General features: G+C 45.1%; 1 protein-coding gene across 1 annotated transcript; it reads left to right on the forward strand.

Annotated features, from left to right (window-relative positions):
- The first annotated feature begins 1,239 nt into the window (after positions 1-1,239).
- On the forward strand, positions 1,240-15,999 carry LOC120751945 (mycocerosic acid synthase-like). Its single transcript, XM_040062538.1, has 6 exons — positions 1,240-1,300; positions 2,010-2,163; positions 3,180-3,340; positions 6,099-6,302; positions 6,406-6,587; positions 10,453-15,999. The coding sequence occupies exons 1-6, from the start codon at positions 1,240-1,242 to the stop codon at positions 15,997-15,999; spliced, it is 6,309 nt and encodes a 2,102-aa protein (XP_039918472.1).
- Positions 16,000-16,666: the final 667 nt, after the last annotated feature.

The raw sequence follows: 16,666 nt of genomic DNA on the forward strand, positions 1-16,666 counted from the left end.
TGAAAGGCGTTAACAGTTAAGCGTGCCTGTTTAAAAAAAGAAACCACACAGAATCCTATATAAGTGACTTCCACAGACAGCCTATTGCTCCACCCCATCCACATCCATATTGGGATGATATAAGGTAAGAGTTACATAGCTCTAGAGACGCCAAAGATATGTTTTTTGTTGTGATTGGAATTTAATTTTCTATTACTTGCTATTTAAGAACTAACTTAGGAAAAATGCTTGAAAGTACTTTTGTGCAGAAGGTATTGTGTTGGGCTTTGCAGCTTTAGTTTAGCAGTTACATTAAAGTAAGAAATCATAGAAATTATAGGCAATCCTGAAAGAATTTAAAGGCAACAATTCTTGTGTCAATTTGGAATTTACATTATTGGTTAAATAGAATTTCCTCCTAGAAAGCCAGATTCTGGTTTCCCTATTTTTGCTAAGTGGCCTTTTAACTTTTTCTGTCTTTTTCTCTTCTTAATGGAACCTAGAAGTAAATTTTTCAAAGTATGAATCTGAGCAGTTATTCCTAATTTCACCTTTCAAAGCAAACCTCCAAGAAATGATAACTCGGAGTGATGTGTGAGGCTGTGAAACAGCCTCATCTCTGCTTCCCTGCTGTCAGTCAGTGACTGAGAAAGCCTCGCTGGGACCTGCTGTGCTATCCCTGAGATGAGAATCTCTCCCCACTGCCAAGGATCCCCCCAAAACCTTTCTAGAGGAATCTTCTCCTCCTTGTGTCTTGAAGGAAGCCCAGGAGGATGGCAGGGCTTAGAGGTGGGCATCCTAGTGAGTTCTAATTAGTTCAGTTGAACTGATTTTCATCTGACAAGTTCCTTTCCCAGAATCAAGGAAAAAGAAATCATCTGTCAATTCTATCCTGGAGTATTTAATTTGATTGCAAAGATAATTCTTGTCTTTGCCATCTAATTTGTTGAAAAGATCCACCTCTTGTTAGCAGAGGTTAAACAGTAAAATGAAGTGCCTGTGCATGAGAGAGCTTGGGGGATTAAGCTGGGAATTTCCTCTAAAAGTAGAGACAAGAGGAAGAATATAGTATAGCTCTGGTCACTTGTGGGCAGTGTCATTTGTCATCACAACCAACAATAGATCATTCCAGATTACACTAAGTTTTGAAGAAGTTTCCCAAAGGTGGGAAGTTCACCTGTTAACCTAGTATTTATTCAATGGTAAATGCATAATTGTTGGACTGGACTGACACTACTTCTGTCTTGTGCAGCCGAGGAGATGGAGATCGAGACTGCAGATGAAGTTGCTATTGTTGGAATAGGATGCAACTTTCCTGGAGGTAAGTTTAGGGTAAAAGCAAAGCAGGCTGTGAGTGTGAAAAGCAGAGTCTTTTATTAATGTTGAGATGGAGGAAACCAACATGTTTCTCCCTTAGCTGAATTTGTTGCCTTGCTGCTCGTGGGATCTTTTTGAAAGGTGGTGTTGTGGTAGAATCTATTTCTCTTGAATGTGCAGACAGATGGACAGATCGACAAAAGAAGCTGCAGTGCTGGCTGTGGGCAGGGCACTGAGCTGCACATGGAACTCATGCAAATGAGCTGGATGGGTGTGGGATAGTTTGAACTTTCTGTGTGTTCACTGGCTAGGTGATTGTGCATTGTTACAGAACTGCATCCATAGGGACAGGAGAGGTGAAGGGCTGGACATTCTTACCAGTAATGCCAGTAATATAAACAGGCTGGGTTTTCCTAAAAGAAAGCTTTCTGCCTTATTACAGTAGGTAGAGGCAGTGAGATGGCAGGGAAATGGGGAGAGAAAGTGGTTAAGGATTTTGTGGGGTTCCTTTGCTTTTAGACAGGCAGTGAGGGGATCAGTCATGCTTTTTCATTTTCCTCTCATCAAAGAATGATCACTTCTTTCTGTGGCAAGTCTGCTTGAGTGGCTTGCATTTACATGTGAGTGGTCCTTGTAGCTGATTTTGCATTTCTGAGTCTGCATTGGGAGGGGGAGCACATCATCTAATCTGTTATTAAAACTTTGTACAACAGGAGATGGAATTGACAATTTCTGGAAAGTCCTGGAGGAAGGCAAAAACTGCACCGTCGAAATCCCTCCCGAGAGATTTAATGCCAAGGAGTGGTATGATGCAGATGATAACAAGCCAGGAAAAATACGTACAACACGAGCTGCTCTTCTTGATGAGTGAGTCTGTTACCCTGCTGCACCACTGATTTTTGTAGTACTTAGACTATGGGTACAGTGGCTCAGGGGCTGTGATAGTGTGAAGAATAGGAAATTACAGTAAGGTCAGCATAAGTGTGTTTTATTGGAATTCCACACTCTCCTTAAATCCTCATGCTGCAGAGCTTTAGTCAAAGGAGAAGCTGACATGCACAGAAGAAATCTTATTGTGTCCTGCGATTTATACTTGGCAGGATTGAACCATAGGACAAAGATTTAATTTAGTGCTTGCTCCCATGTTAGATATTGAATTGTGCTCTGAAATCAGGAAATGGCAGAAGGCCATATAAATCTGATCTTGAGACACAAGATTAAAGCTGGACTTGGTCTTTTGTAACATGGGCCTGTTTTGAAGATGCTTTTAAAGACAAGCACACACATACACACAGAGGAAGCATTTTGAATGTATTGTTAAGAAGCGTTGGTATCCCTTGAAAAGACCTGAGCTAATCCTCTACTTTTGGGTTTTAAATTGTAAACCGTTGGTCTGTATTGGATTAAAATAATGCAGAAAAGAAGGATTTGTGGGGGATTCATTGCAGTGAAGAGAGATTGTCATTTTGTTTCTAATTTGTTGGCTACAACCACATTACTGCATAGAGAGTCTCATTCTGTTTCTAATTTGTTGGCTACAACCACATTACTGCAGAGAGAGTCTCATTCTGAACATTTCATGATCTGAGGAGTCCACTTGGTACTAGTGCAATAACCATGAGAATAAAAATGGATAGGAGTGGGCTCTTACCTCTGAAATGCAGAATGCTCCATAAAGTGATGTATTTTATGGTGGGACATAAAATATCTTTGGCTTATAAACATTTTCTTCTGAATTTCCTAAATGGGAACTGTGGCCTAAACACCAGTTTACTGCTCTGCTTTTCATGAAGTTGCAAAAAATGTTTACTGTGAGTCTAGAATTGAATACACCTTATATATATATATATATGTCATATCTTATTCTGGCCTGTGTATTTCAGATTTAATTCATTTGACAACCACCTGTTTGGGATTAATAATATGGAAGCAGAACGTATGGATCCGCAACAGAAATTACTGATAGAGTGCACATACAAAGCCCTGGAGGATGCAGGAGTTCCCGTAGAATCAGTCAGTGGCACCAAAACAGGTGTTTTTGTAGGTAAGATGAAAATTTCATGGCAAAGAAAGTGTGTTTGAACCTCACAAAGATTGGAGCAATCCTTCATATGTTATCCATTCAATATGTTATCTAGCACTGGATCTAGGCTGGATCTAGACTGGAGATCTAAGGCTGATCTGCCACGGTAGGAATGACCAGGCTGCTCTAGAAGTTCATAGTATAATTCCTGTATCTCTTTTTGGTGCTCTTCGTCTTGTGTTCAGGCACTGAAGTCAAGCAGGAAACAGTTAAAACTGTGTCCCCAACCCAACCCTTCTTGGGAAAGATACTCCCAAGCCAGGCTGTGATGTCCCCCTCTTAAGGGGAAGGGTACACCCAAGATGCATAATTTCTCAAATCTGCAAAAATCACTGAGTTTTAATCGGAAATTACACACTTGGCATGGAAAAGGCAATGTTACTCCGTGACCTGCTACATCAGCACATGGCTGTGGGTTGTAGATAGAGAGGTAAGGTGGAAGGAAAGAGGGAAAGGAAGAGATGAATTAAAGGAGGAGAGAGAGAATGAGGGAAAGAAAGAGAGAAAAAGAGATCACCAGTCCTGGTTCCAGTGTTGGACTGGCCAATGGGATGTCCAAGGTCTTAGAGTCCCCCAGATCTTTTGGTGGTTCCTTTTTATAGATAGGTTTCCCTGCCCTGAAGACAGGTTTCTGTCTTTCTATGCAGATTGGTTGTCATGTCCAGTCCCTTCTTTTTAGAAATTCATCAGAGGCTTTGAGGCTCTTGGGTGGTCTTTATCCCCTCCCTCCCCAAGATCGACCATGGGTCGATATTTCTTTCCCACTTCTGCACTGATGCTGTCTTTTGTTTGTTGATGAGGGCAGAGTGGTCTGAAAGTGGCCCAGTGGAAAAGGACCTGGTGGTGCTGGTGGACAGCAGCTGAACATGAGCCAGTGTGTGCCCAGGTGGCCAAGAAGGCCAGTGGCATCCTGGCCTGCATCAGCAATAGTGTGCCCAGAGGAGCAGGGCAGTGATCCTTCCCCTGTATATGGCACTGGTGAGGCCACGAGTTGAGTCCTGTGCGCACTTGTGGACCCCTCAGTTCAGGAGGGACATTGAGGTGCTGGAGTAAGTCCAGAGAAAGGCAGCTGAGCTGGGGCAGGGTCTGTAGCACAAGTCCTGTGAGGAGCAGCTGAAGGAGCTGGGGGTGTTTAGCCTGAGGAGTCTCTGGGGTGATTTTATTGCTCTCTACAACTGCCTGAAAGGAGGGTGTAGTGATGTGGGGATCAACCTCTTTCACAGGCAGCTGGAGACAGGATGAGAGGCCTCAGGCTGTGCCAGGAGAATTTCAGGTTGAACATTAGGGAGGAATCCTTCACAGAAGGGGTGATTGGATATGGGAATCAGTTGCCCAGAGAGTTGGTGGAGTCACCGTCCCTGAAAGTGTTTGAGGAAATACTGGACATGACTTTTAGTGCCATGGTCTAGTTGACATGGTGTTGTTTCACCAACCAGTGGACTCAGTGATCTCAGTGGTCTTTTACAACCTAATTGATTCTGTGATTCTGTGATTGTGTCTCTGTGGAGCAGAACAAGGATACTGATCCCAGAAAAGCGCTCTCCTTCCTCCTCATGGCCCCCTCCTCCTCTTGTTCTTTCAACAGTTCTTGGTTATTACTGACAATCCTTGGTTGGCTCCATGGCAATCTGGCAATCAGTGTTTGACATGTACACAATTGTCCCTTATCTTCTGGGTTTCTACACAGGTCTACACTTTTCCCCCAGGATACTGTTTTCCAGTATTATGTTGGTTAAAGTGTTCTGGGGGTTAATATCCTTTTAAAGCAGCAGAAATCCTTCTGTGGACATTTGAGTGATACCATGGTGCACTTGTCCATCTGTCTTTGTCAGTATCACAAAAGCTGACAGAGGAGATGATACCAGATGCTGTTGAAAGATATTTAAAAGACAGTACTAGAGTAACAGCACATTATTACTGGTGTAATTTGTGTCTCTTTAAAAAGGATTTTTTTGGGGGAGTTTGGCTGATGGACCTATAGGGGAAATGCTTTAGATTACCTTTTAGTCTGAGATATGCTCTTCTTCCACTGAGGGTGCTATTCCTTGCTCTCTGAATAGAGTTACAGCAGTTCCTGCATGTGCTCATGGACTTGGGGATCCATAGTATTTCAGGTGGAGTGTTCCAAGAAAGAGAAAGCAGCTACTCTCACAGTCCCTGTTCTTTACTATTTCTTACTGGTTGCAAGTGTGAAAAAAAAAGATAAATACAAAGTATTGGATGTAGTTTGTGCCATGACTCTTAACTTGGTACATCTGAGGAAGTGAAGCTAATGTCTTGTATATTTATGTCTGAACTACCCTCCTTGAAACTTGTTGATAAATGTTCTCATAGCTAAACTAAAACAACCTGAGTCTCAAAACTGTATCTCAGTCTCAAACTGAGATACAGGGGTCTAAGCAGACTACAGAGATCTTAGCTGCATCATACAGTGAGCTAAGCCATCGGGAAAGGCCATTTCCTGGGCAGGTAGGAATTTCCTGTCATCTCTTGGGCAGATAGAAATTTCCAGTGTTAGGTATGGCTGTGTAAGTTGCGTGCAGGAGAAATTGCTGTGACTTTTGCCTTTGGCTTGTGTTGGACCAAAGCTTCAAGACAGGAGCACTGATGCCACGTGGTTTCGTCTTAATGCTGAAAACCAAACCACACCATCAGGTTTGGGGCTGTACATGCCTAGTGTTGGCTTGGGTTAACTTGACACCTATCTGATGTTTTCCAGGTCTCATGAATCGAGACTATGAAATCATAACCAGCAGAGCAGTGAGTGAAATGAATCATTATGATGGTACTGGAACAGCAATGAGCATTGCTGCCAACAGGGTCTCTTTCACATTTAATCTGACTGGACCATCTCTCACTGTCGACACTGCATGTTCGTCTTTTCTTTTTGCTCTGCACTACGCCTTGCGAGCCATTAAATCAGGTAATGGGACTGAGGAGGTGCTGCACAATGATATCAGGATTGCTACAGTTCTTGTCTATCACCAGGACTATCTCAACATGAGTATGTTTCTGTTTGACTGCAGGAGACTGTGAGGCAGCAATCTGTGGTGGGGTGAACAGCATCATCAATCCCAGCACCTTTGTCACCCTAAGTAAAGCCAAAATGATCTCTCCAGAGGGAATAAGTAAACCCTTCTCCAAAAAAGCAGATGGCTATGGAAGGGGAGAAGGCTGTGGTGTTGTTTTCCTCAAACCACTGAAAAAGGTAAGATTGCTGGTGAGCAGCCTGAAATGACTGGCTGCTTGCCTGATATTTTATATCTTCAGCTGTAATAATGACTATTCCAGAGATGCTTTTCCAATTCAAGTTTAAGATTAATGAAGCATTTCTTAAGAATTGTTGCACTTCCCCCAGCATAGGAAAAGGGTCGACATTAAAAAGTTAATGTCATTTTCTGGATGTTCTTGGCTTTGTTGTGCTGTTTTGTTGTCTTCTCTATAGAGAAAGTGTGAGATTACCACAGAATCAGTCAGGTTGGAAGGGGCCACAGTGAATGTTCTGGTCCAACTCTATGCTCAAGCTGGGTTGTCTTAGATCAAGTTGTACAGGATTGTGTCCAGATGATTCTTGACACATTCTGTCTCCAGTGAGGGAGAATCCAATCCCTTTCTGAGCAACCTGTTCTAGTGCTTGGTCACCTGCACAGTGAAGAATTTCTTCCTCATATTCAGGTGGAGCTTCCTGTGCATGTGTTTCAGCCTGTTGCTTCTTGTCCTGCTGTTCAGCACCACCGAGGGCCTCTGACACCCTCCCTTCAGATACTGACAGACACTGGTGAGGCCCCTTCTCAGTCATCTCTTCTCAAGGCTAAACAGGCCCAGCTCCCTCATCTTTTCCTCACAGGAGAGATGCTCCAGCCCCTTCATCATCTTTGTAGCTCTCCTCCGGACCCATGCCATTAGCTTCATCGCTTTCTTGTCTGAGGAGCCCAGAACTGGACACAGCACTCCTGATGTGGCCTCACCAGGCTGAGTAGAGGGGCAGGATCACCTCCCTCAGCATGCTGGCAATGCTTTTCCTAATATGGCCAAGGATCCCATCGGCCTTCTTGGATCCCAGGGCACACTGCTGGCTCATGGACAACTTGTTGTCCTCCAGGACCCCCAGGACCTTCTGCATAGAGCTGCTTTGCAGCAGGTTGACCCCCAGCCTGTCCTGGTTTAGGGGGTTATTCTTCCCCAGGTGCAGGACCCTGCACTTGCCCTTGTTGAATTTCAGTCAGTTCCTCTCTGTCCATCTCTCTGACCTGTCAAGGTCCCTCTGGAGGGCTGCACAGCCCTCTGGGGAATGGGCTGCTCCTCCCAGCTTTGTGTTGACAGTGAACTTGCTGAGGAGGCTCTGCCCTTTTATCCAAGCCATTGATGAATAAATGAAACAATTCTGGGCCCAGGGGACCCCACTACTGACAGGCCTCCAACTAGACTCTCTGCCATTCATTACCATCCTCTGAGACCTGCTATTCAGTCACTTCCTCATCCATGTCTTTGTGCACTTATCCAGTCCACACTTGGTGAGTTTTTCTATGAGGATACTGTGAGAGACAATGACAAAAGCCTTGATAGAGTTGAGGTGGACAATATCCACTGCTCTTCTCATTCATCCAGGCAGTTGTTTCATCATGGAAGTCAATCAGGTTGGTCAAACATGATTTACCTTTAAGGAATCTTTGCTGACCACTCCTGATCCCCTTACCTTCCTTGTGGATAGAGATGGCCTCCAGATTGAGGTGATCCATCACCTTTCCAGGGATTGAAGGGAGGCTGACTGATTTGTAGTTCCTTGGTCCTCCTCCCTGCCCTTTTTAAAGACTGGGGCAACATTTGGTTTCTTCCAGTCCTCAAGCATGTCTCATGATCACCATGACCTTTCAAAGATGACTATGAGCAGCTTTGCTATGTGGTCTCCCTAATCTCTCAGACCTCATGGATGCATCCTGTCAGGGCCCCTGGACTTGTGGATGTCGAGTTTGTTTAGGCATTCTCTGACCCAATCGTACTTCAGCAAGGGAAGGACTTTCTTTCAGCATTCCTTTACCCAGGTCTCATGGGTCAGAAATCTCTGAGGGTTGGTCTTGTCAATAAAGAGAGGTGCAAAGAAGGCATTCAATAATGCTGCCTTCTCTGCATCCTCTGTTACCAGGATCCCCCCTCCATTTACTTATGGACCCATATTATCCTTAATTTTCCTTTTGTTGTGATGGGTTTGAAAAACCCCTTTTTTGTTATCCTGAAAATCCTTGGCCAGATTTAATTCCATTTGGGCCTTGCCCTTTCTAGTCTCATTTCTGCTTATTGTACAGCCTCTCTACATTCACTCTGAGTGGCCTGATCTTGCTTCCATCTCCTGTATATTTCTGGCTTATATTTGAATAATGACAGGAGTTCTTTATTCATCCACAGAGGTTTGTTGCCCCCTTTACTCACTTTCTCTCTTACTGGGATGCACTGTCCTTGAGCCTGTAGGAAGGGAACCTTAAATGTCAACCAACTCTCTTGGATCCCTCTTCCCTCCAGGGCCTTCTCCCATGGGATTCTTTCAAGAAGATCCCTAAAGATGCTAAAGTTAGCTCTCCTGGAGTACCTGTTTGAAGTTTTGCTCTCTGTCCTGCTACCTCTTCCTTCAGTACTGAACTCTACAGTCTCATGGTCACTGCAGCCAAGGCTGCCCAGCAGTCACATGTCCAACAAGGCCTTCCCTGTTTGTTAGTATAAGGTCAGGCAGCCAGCATTCCTTGTGGGATCCTCCACTACCTGTGACAGGAAGTTGTCATTAGTACTTTCCAGGAACCTCCTGTACTGCTTGTGCTTTGCTGTTTGGCTTCTCCAGAAGCTGTCAGGGTAGTTAAAGGCCCCCAAGAACCAGGGCCTGTGGCTGTGGGGCTGCTTCCAGCTGCCTGTAGAAGGCCTCATCCACTCCCTCCTTCTGATCAGGTGGCCTGTAGGAAACACCCACAATGGTGTCAGCCCTACTCGCCTGCCCTTTTATCCCCACCAGTGTACCGCAGAGCTCGGTACATTCCAAGTGTTGCTTCACACTGAGAGCAACTCCACCACTGCACCTTCCTGCTCTGTCTCTCCTAAACAGCCTGTGGCCCTTCATGACAACACTCCAGTCGTGGGAGCTATCTCGCCACGTCCATAATTGAAGGAGATCGAAGCCCAGTGTCTGCACAGAGATCTCTAGTTCCTCCTGTCTGTTCCCCATACTGTGTGTGTTGGGTTACAGCACTTAATAGAAGTATTTGATGGTGACAACATCCCAGTGGGGGTGTGAAGGGATGTCCCATAGTCCTGTCTAGTGGTTGCATCTTTGACTGCTGGTGCTTGATCGAGGTACTCCCTCGTAAGCCTTCTTTTGGTACCAAGGTGCTTTGCTGTTATTTCCCTGTTGGCTTCTGTTATCTCAGCAGCCCCTGACTTGTCTCTGTAAGTATGCTGATGTGCTCCAGTGTGGCTGGTACATCTCAGTGTCACCTGCAGAGGGGCCTGAGAAGTACTCTATCGTGCTAACTTTTTTATACTATCCCCTAGTTTGCTAGGGACAAGCCCGATATTACCATCCTCCCTCATCATAACTAGTTTAAAGCTCTCCAAGGAGTCTTGCTGGTTCCTGTGCAGGTACTCTCCTTCCTTACTCAGAGAGGTGAGCCTCATCTGATGTAAGCAGGCCTGGCTCTGCAAATGCCATACCAATGTCAAAACCCCCAAAATCTTGGTGGTGACACCAGCTGTGGAGCCATGTCTTAGTAGACTCAGCCCATCTGTTTCTTTCTATATGGATGCTTTCAACTCTTGCTGTTTTCAATATCTTTTGTTCAATATTGCTGCTTTGAACTGGAAGTATGGAGGAGAAAATAACTTGTGCTTCAGATTTCCTTAGCAAACATCCCAAACCCGAAATCTTTCTTGATCGCTCTCAGACTATGTGTTGCCATTACCTCACCCCCTACACGGAGGATAAGTAAGGGGTAGTAGTCTGTGGGCTGAACAAGGCTTGGAAGGTTCATGGTGACATCTTTAACCATAGTCTACTAGTATTATTAAAGATAATTCAACTTTTCATGGAACAGGCAAAGGAAGACTACAGCAAAATCTGGGGTGTGATAAACATCAGTGCAGTCAATCAGAATGGCAGGTCCACAACTCCCATCACGAGACCGTCTCAAATAGAGCAAGAGAAGTTGCTGCGCAGCATTTATGAAAGTCGTGTTGATCCCTCAGTTGTGCAGTACATTGAAGCCCATGGCACAGGAACTGCTGCTGGAGACCCTACTGAAGCTGAGAGCCTGGGTAGTGTCATTGGCAAGAAGAGGTCTTCCCACGTTTCTGTTCTGAAAATCGGTTCAGTGAAAGGAAATATTGGACACACTGAATCAGCTGCTGGAGCAGCTGGGTTAATCAAAGTGCTCCTGATGATGCATCATGGAAAGTTTGTTCCATCCTTGCATTACTCAAAGGAGATGAGCAGCATTGATGCAGAGAAATTAAACCTAGCTGTTGCCACAGCTGTGGAGCCCTGGGAAGAATCCGGTGAGTATGGAAGAGTAGCTGGCATCAACTGCTTTGGATTTGGAGGAACCAATGCTCATGTTGTAGTCAGGCAGGTGAAGCAGGCGGAGCCTCTTCCTGCCTTTAAGAAGCCCCTGGAATTAGTTCTGCTGTCAGCAGCATCTCCCAAGTCCCTTCAGATGACAATGGCCAATACAGCTGAGCAGCTGAGCACAAGGAGCTCCGTAACTCTCCCAAGCCTGGCCTATACCTCTGCCTGCAGAAGAAGCCATGCCAGCTACAGGTATCGAAAAGCATTTATCACCAATTCCCTCCAACACTTGCAGCAAGAGCTTAAGTTGGCAGCGAGCACAGAACCTGCCATGTCCAAAGGGGAACCACAGCTGGTGTTTGTGTTCTGTGGCAACGGCGTAACGCTGAGGGAGTTCAGTGAGGCACTGCTGAGCGCAGAGCCAATGTTCAGAGACAAGTGTAAGGAGATAGAAGACCTTTTTCAGCAGCATGCTGCCATCAGCCTCCTGCCAGCCAGAAATCGTAGCCCAAAGGAGTTGTTGAATCCAGAGCTTTCCCAGCCCTTGCTGTTTGCCCTGCAGGTTGCTGTAGCTTCCCTCCTGAAGCACTGGGGTATTAAGCCCGTCGCTGTTGTTGGCCACTCGGTGGGGGAAGTTGCTGCTGCACATATTGCTGGGTACCTTTCCCTGGCAGATGCAGTCAAAGTGATTTATCACCGGAGCAGGCTGCAGGCAAAGACTGCCAGCGGCAGAATGCTGGTGGTTGGAAACATCCCTGTTGAAGAGATTGCTGAACGCCTGCCTCCCTACTCAGGAAAGGTGTGCATTGCTGCCTTCAACAGCCCTGTTTCCTGCACCTTGTCTGGCAGTGTAGATGCTGTGGAAGCTATCCAGAGAGAGTTAGCTGAAACTTTCAGACAGAGAAACGTCTTTCTTCATGTTTTAAATGTTCCAGCTGCATACCACAGCCCCAGCATGGATGTGATACTCGGGGAGCTGGAGGAGCAGGTAGAGCCTTTAGAAAAGCAGAAGGGGGAAATGGAAGTGATTTCCACATTGACTGGGGTGGCTGCATCTGAAAATGACTTTGCTCAGGGCAAATTCTGGGCACGGCATACTCGCGAGCCTGTTGCTTTCACACAAGCCATCCAAACTGCAGCCAGAGGCAGGGAAAATGTGGTGTTTGTGGAAATAAGTCCTCACCGAGCATTGCAGCGAAGCATCAAAGAAACGCTAGGAAAAGGCACAAAGGTGTTGTCTTCCTTGCAAACGGATGCAGAATATCAGACACTCTTCACCCTGGTAGGAAATCTGTTTGAACTGGGATTTAATCCCAACTGGCAGCACTTTTATAAGGGGTACCAAAGTGTTCCTGTGGCCATTCCACAATATCAGTTTGATCGCCAGAAACTCATGGACTATCTGGATGTCCATCAACAAGCAAACCAAAGAGGTGTCAGCACCAGTCATTCTTTGATTTATGGCATAAACAGTGACAATATGGAGTTTGGCTGCCTGGTGTCCCGGGACACAACACCGTACTTGTATGAGCACAAGAACAATGGGGTGGCCTTAGTCCCTGGTGCTTTCTATGTGGAGCTTGGTCTGGCCTCTGTGATGAGCAGCTCAAGACCTCAAGTGCCTCTGAGCTCTTGCCAGCTGAGTATCAGTTTTTCTGCACCGTGTGTTCTCACACAGAGTTCCCAAGTGCTGAATGTCAAGCTGAGTCCGCAAAAAGCCGTGACAACCTTTGAGGTTCTCTCTTCCTCCAATGTAGTTTATGCTGCTGGCCAAGTGGCAAAGGGGCTTGAAGGTGTGGTGGAAGAAAGCAGCATCTCCTTCCAAGCCATCTATCAAAGATGCACATCAGTGATTAGCAAACAGGAGGTTTATGAAGCACTGTCTCAGGTTGGCTTTCAGTATGGCTCCATATTCAGGCAGCTCGGTGATGTTCATTATTGCCAGGAGCTAAAGGAAGCTATAACAAGCATAAAGGTGAATGAGGAGACCGTCAGAGACATGTACAGCTGCTGTATCCACCCAGTGCTGCTCGACTGTTTTCTGCAGATGACCGCTGTCCTGACCTCAGGGACACTCCAATCCAGAGCAGGCTTTCCTTCAGGGATAGGCAGCCTGGTGGTGCTCCGCCCGCTGGAGGAGGAAATGATGATATACATGAGAATGAGCAAATCCACTGGGAACTGCCTTGAGGTCTGTGGATGCTTTGTGGACAAACACGGCTCTGTTTTGGCTGAGCTCAAGCGCGTTGCCATCACTTTCATGAAGGAATCGTCTGCCAGAGACAATGAGTTCCTGTTCGAAAATAAGTGGAAAGAAGTCTCTCTTTCACAGACAATTGGACATCTGGAGTTTAAGCCCAGAGTCCTTGTCTTTGCAGACAAATTCGGGATAGCTGAGCAGCTCAAAAAACACTTGCATCCGGCTTCGAGATATGTTATGTATGAAGGCTGGGAAAGCCTCGTGGAAGGTGATGGCCAGAATAAAATGAGAGCAGAGGTTGAGGATTATGATGAAATCCTCTTCCTGTGGGGAATTCAGAAGTTAGATGAAGATTTCCCAAGGAAAGTGGTAGATCAGTTGGCAAAGTGCTGTGAAGCCTATCGCCAGGTGGTGGTGGCACTAAGAGAGAAGACATCCCGCTGCTCCATCAGAGTGATCACCTACAGAACAACAGAGAGATATGTGGACCACATTAACTGTGGATTTGCACTGTATGGCATGACCAGAACTTGTATTGTTGAAGTTCCAGAAATCACATTTCAGCTGATTGACCTCAGCTCCTCCACTTCCCTGGACATCTCAGTGTTAGCAGATGTTCTTGTCCAATACAAAGGTGGGGAGTATTCAGAAGTTTGCATCAGCCAGGGAAGAATTTATGTGTCTGAAATCAGGCGCACACCTTTTGTAGATACAGATTACATCCAACCCATAAGATCTCTCCAGAAATCACAACCATTCACTTTGTACACTTCTGATCCATACGCAGCGAAGGACTTGTCTGGGGAATTATCCTCTCACACTGCTACTGAGCTTGATAAACAGAGTGTTGAAATTCAAGTGGATAAAATTTGTCTGCACTCGGAAGATTATTTTCCCATTAGTGTTTCTAGCTGCACCTTTGGTAATACACTGTATTGGAACTCACAAGCAGGAGACAAACACAGGCTTCTAGGTCTTGATTTCAGTGGCACAGTCACTGCAACAGGCACTGATGTGAAAAAAGTGAAAGTGGGAGATCATGTGGTTTCATGTTATCCCACTGCTGCATCATCCAGAGTGCAGATTCCAGGAACAGCTTGTTTCAATGCAAGGAAATTCCCATTCCTCCAGAATGTCCCTTGTGTGTCATACTTCATCATTGCATGGGAAATCTTCACTCGGAGGTTACCCAAGGGGAAACACGGCAGAACATTGGGTATTATTACTACAGAGCCATCATCAGTTTTGTGCCATGTTCTTTCTGCAGCAGCAGAAGAGATGGGTTGGAAAACAGTCCTTGCAAAGCCCACACCTGACATGATTCAGTATATCAAACTGTGCAGTGCCCTTGTTATTCTTCCTCCAGTCAACAGACTGTCTCGGGAGGATCTGGCCCACATGTACCTTCTTAAAGATGTGGTGATTGTGTGTGGCAGTCAACAGCCTGAATATATCCAGAATGTCAGTGAAACTGATCATGAAAACATCAGCTTTCATATCCTCACCGCTGCCAGACTTTTCCGGAAAGCACCTCTAAAGGAATTGCAGAAGACTGTACATGCCTGGATCAGTTCCATGGATATGAAACAATTTAGACATCTCTCAGGTTCTGTTTTTCAGCAGCCGGAGAACTTTGAAGGGCTGAACTCTGTGACGTCCTATTTCACCTGCACTTCTGTCCCCCTCGCCGTTCTGAGCAGGCAGAAGGACATCAGTGTGCTTTCAGACATCCCGTTGTACGAGCCCCAGCAGCAGCTGTTTAAGCAGAACGCAGTTTATGTAGTAGTTGGGGGGCTCACTGGACTTGGCTTTGAAACGGTGAAATTCATAGCCAAGAATGGAGGAGGATGTATTGCAATACTTTCCAGGAGAATTCCCAGCAGTGAGAAGCAAGAAGAGATGAGGGCTCTGCAGCAGCAGTACAAAGGGAGCAGAGTAGTTTCTGTGCAGTGTGATGTGGCTTCGACCAGCGATGTTGAGAAAGCTTTCCAGTCCATTGCCAACACCTTTGTGGGGAGCCCAATCAAAGGGGTATTCCAAAGTGCTGTGGCTTTACACGATGGCCGCCTGGAAGTCCTGAAGCTGGCTGACTTTCACAAAGTGCTGAGCCCAAAAGTAGCAGGGACCCTAAATCTTCACTGGGCTACCAGAGGCCAAGAGCTTGACTACTTTGTGTGCTACTCCTCTGTTACTTCCTTTCTGGGCAATGCCACCCAGACAAACTATGCAGCTGCAAACTCTTTCCTGGATGTCTTCTGCCTCTACAGGAGGAACTGTGGGCTTTCAGGCCAGGCCATTAACTGGGGTGCTTTGAACCTCGGCATTCTGCTCAATCAAAACCACATTCAAAGCATTCTGGAATCCAAGGGCATAGACATTCTGCAAGTGCATGAAATCCATGATTGTCTCAGGAAGACCTTACTTATAAACAACTCCCAGCAAGCTGTTGTCAAATTGAACCTTCAAACTTTGAAACATCACGTTTTTATTCAGATTATTTCTCTCAGAAGTCGCTTCATATCACTTCTCTCAGAAGATGTCAGGAACAAGATTGAAACCTCTGAGGGAACTGAAGTCCCAGAGACTGCCTTTCTCAAATCTGAGGACTACATCACCTCACTGGTGGGTGACCTCACAGGAGTGAACACAGATGAACTAACCATGAATACACCACTTTCGTCGTTGGGCATTGACTCTATGTTAGCTATGACAATTCAGAACCGTGTCTTCCAGGAGCGAAAGGTGGACATACCCCTTGTGAAACTGCTTGATCCTCACACAACTCTGTCATGTTTAGTGGTAGTTTTAGAAGAAACAAGCAATGCAAATGGAACAGTTGAAAAGAAGAATGCTGCTGTTGAAAGTGCAGAAAATTAAACCTGGCTATAGGAACCTTCCCAATCAGGAATTGTGTAACTTCGACAATATTCAGACCATTTGTAGCATCTAAGAATGCATCTGTCACTGCAGACAGGGTAGAACATCTGGTGATTCTGAATGTACTCTTCTGCATTGACCCAGAAAACTCTTTGCTAGCTTCTTCTGCCATTATTCTGCCAGCTGTTTTAATTTCAGTTAATTGTTTGACTTCTTATTTTCAATGTCTTTTACCTTAATTTTCCATAGTTTTAACTGGAAATAAGTAGGTAAATTCCTACACATTTAATTGCACATTGCATTCTTTTAATTGTATTCGTGTTTTGATGAAAACTGTATATTTGCTGCTTGAAACAGTAAATATACACATAAAGCTGCATAAGCTTATCAGCATTTTTCATATTCTATTGTTAATATATCATTATTTTTAATATTACCAAATGTTTATAAATACAGGCAAGGTTTTCAAAGTCTGGGAATTTCAATAATCTTGTGTTTTGCTTATGTATTCAAAAATGTTAACCATTTACCAGTTATTACCAATTGTGAAGCATACAGTAAAGGAAATGGTTTTTTATTAAGAATTAACCAATTTTTATGAAATCCCAAATAAACAAGAGTAGTAAAATGAGAAAAAAACACCCTAAAGTGTATTTTTATCTTATTT

The sequence above is a fragment of the Hirundo rustica genome, chromosome 1 (assembly GCF_015227805.2).
Source record: "Hirundo rustica isolate bHirRus1 chromosome 1, bHirRus1.pri.v3, whole genome shotgun sequence".
NCBI classification, from domain to species: Eukaryota; Metazoa; Chordata; class Aves; order Passeriformes; family Hirundinidae; genus Hirundo; species Hirundo rustica.

Bases quoted from the DNA above. Each gene is read 5' to 3' on its own strand.
- LOC120751945 (XM_040062538.1), top strand. From the start codon at position 1,240: ATGGAGATCGAGACTGCAGATGAAGTTGCTATTGTTGGAATAGGATGC. The intron at 6,303-6,405 runs GTAATGGGACTG...GTTTGACTGCAG, and splicing joins CTTGCGAGCCATTAAATCAG to GAGACTGTGAGGCAGCAATC. The intron at 6,588-10,452 runs GTAAGATTGCTG...TTCATGGAACAG, and splicing joins TCCTCAAACCACTGAAAAAG to GCAAAGGAAGACTACAGCAA.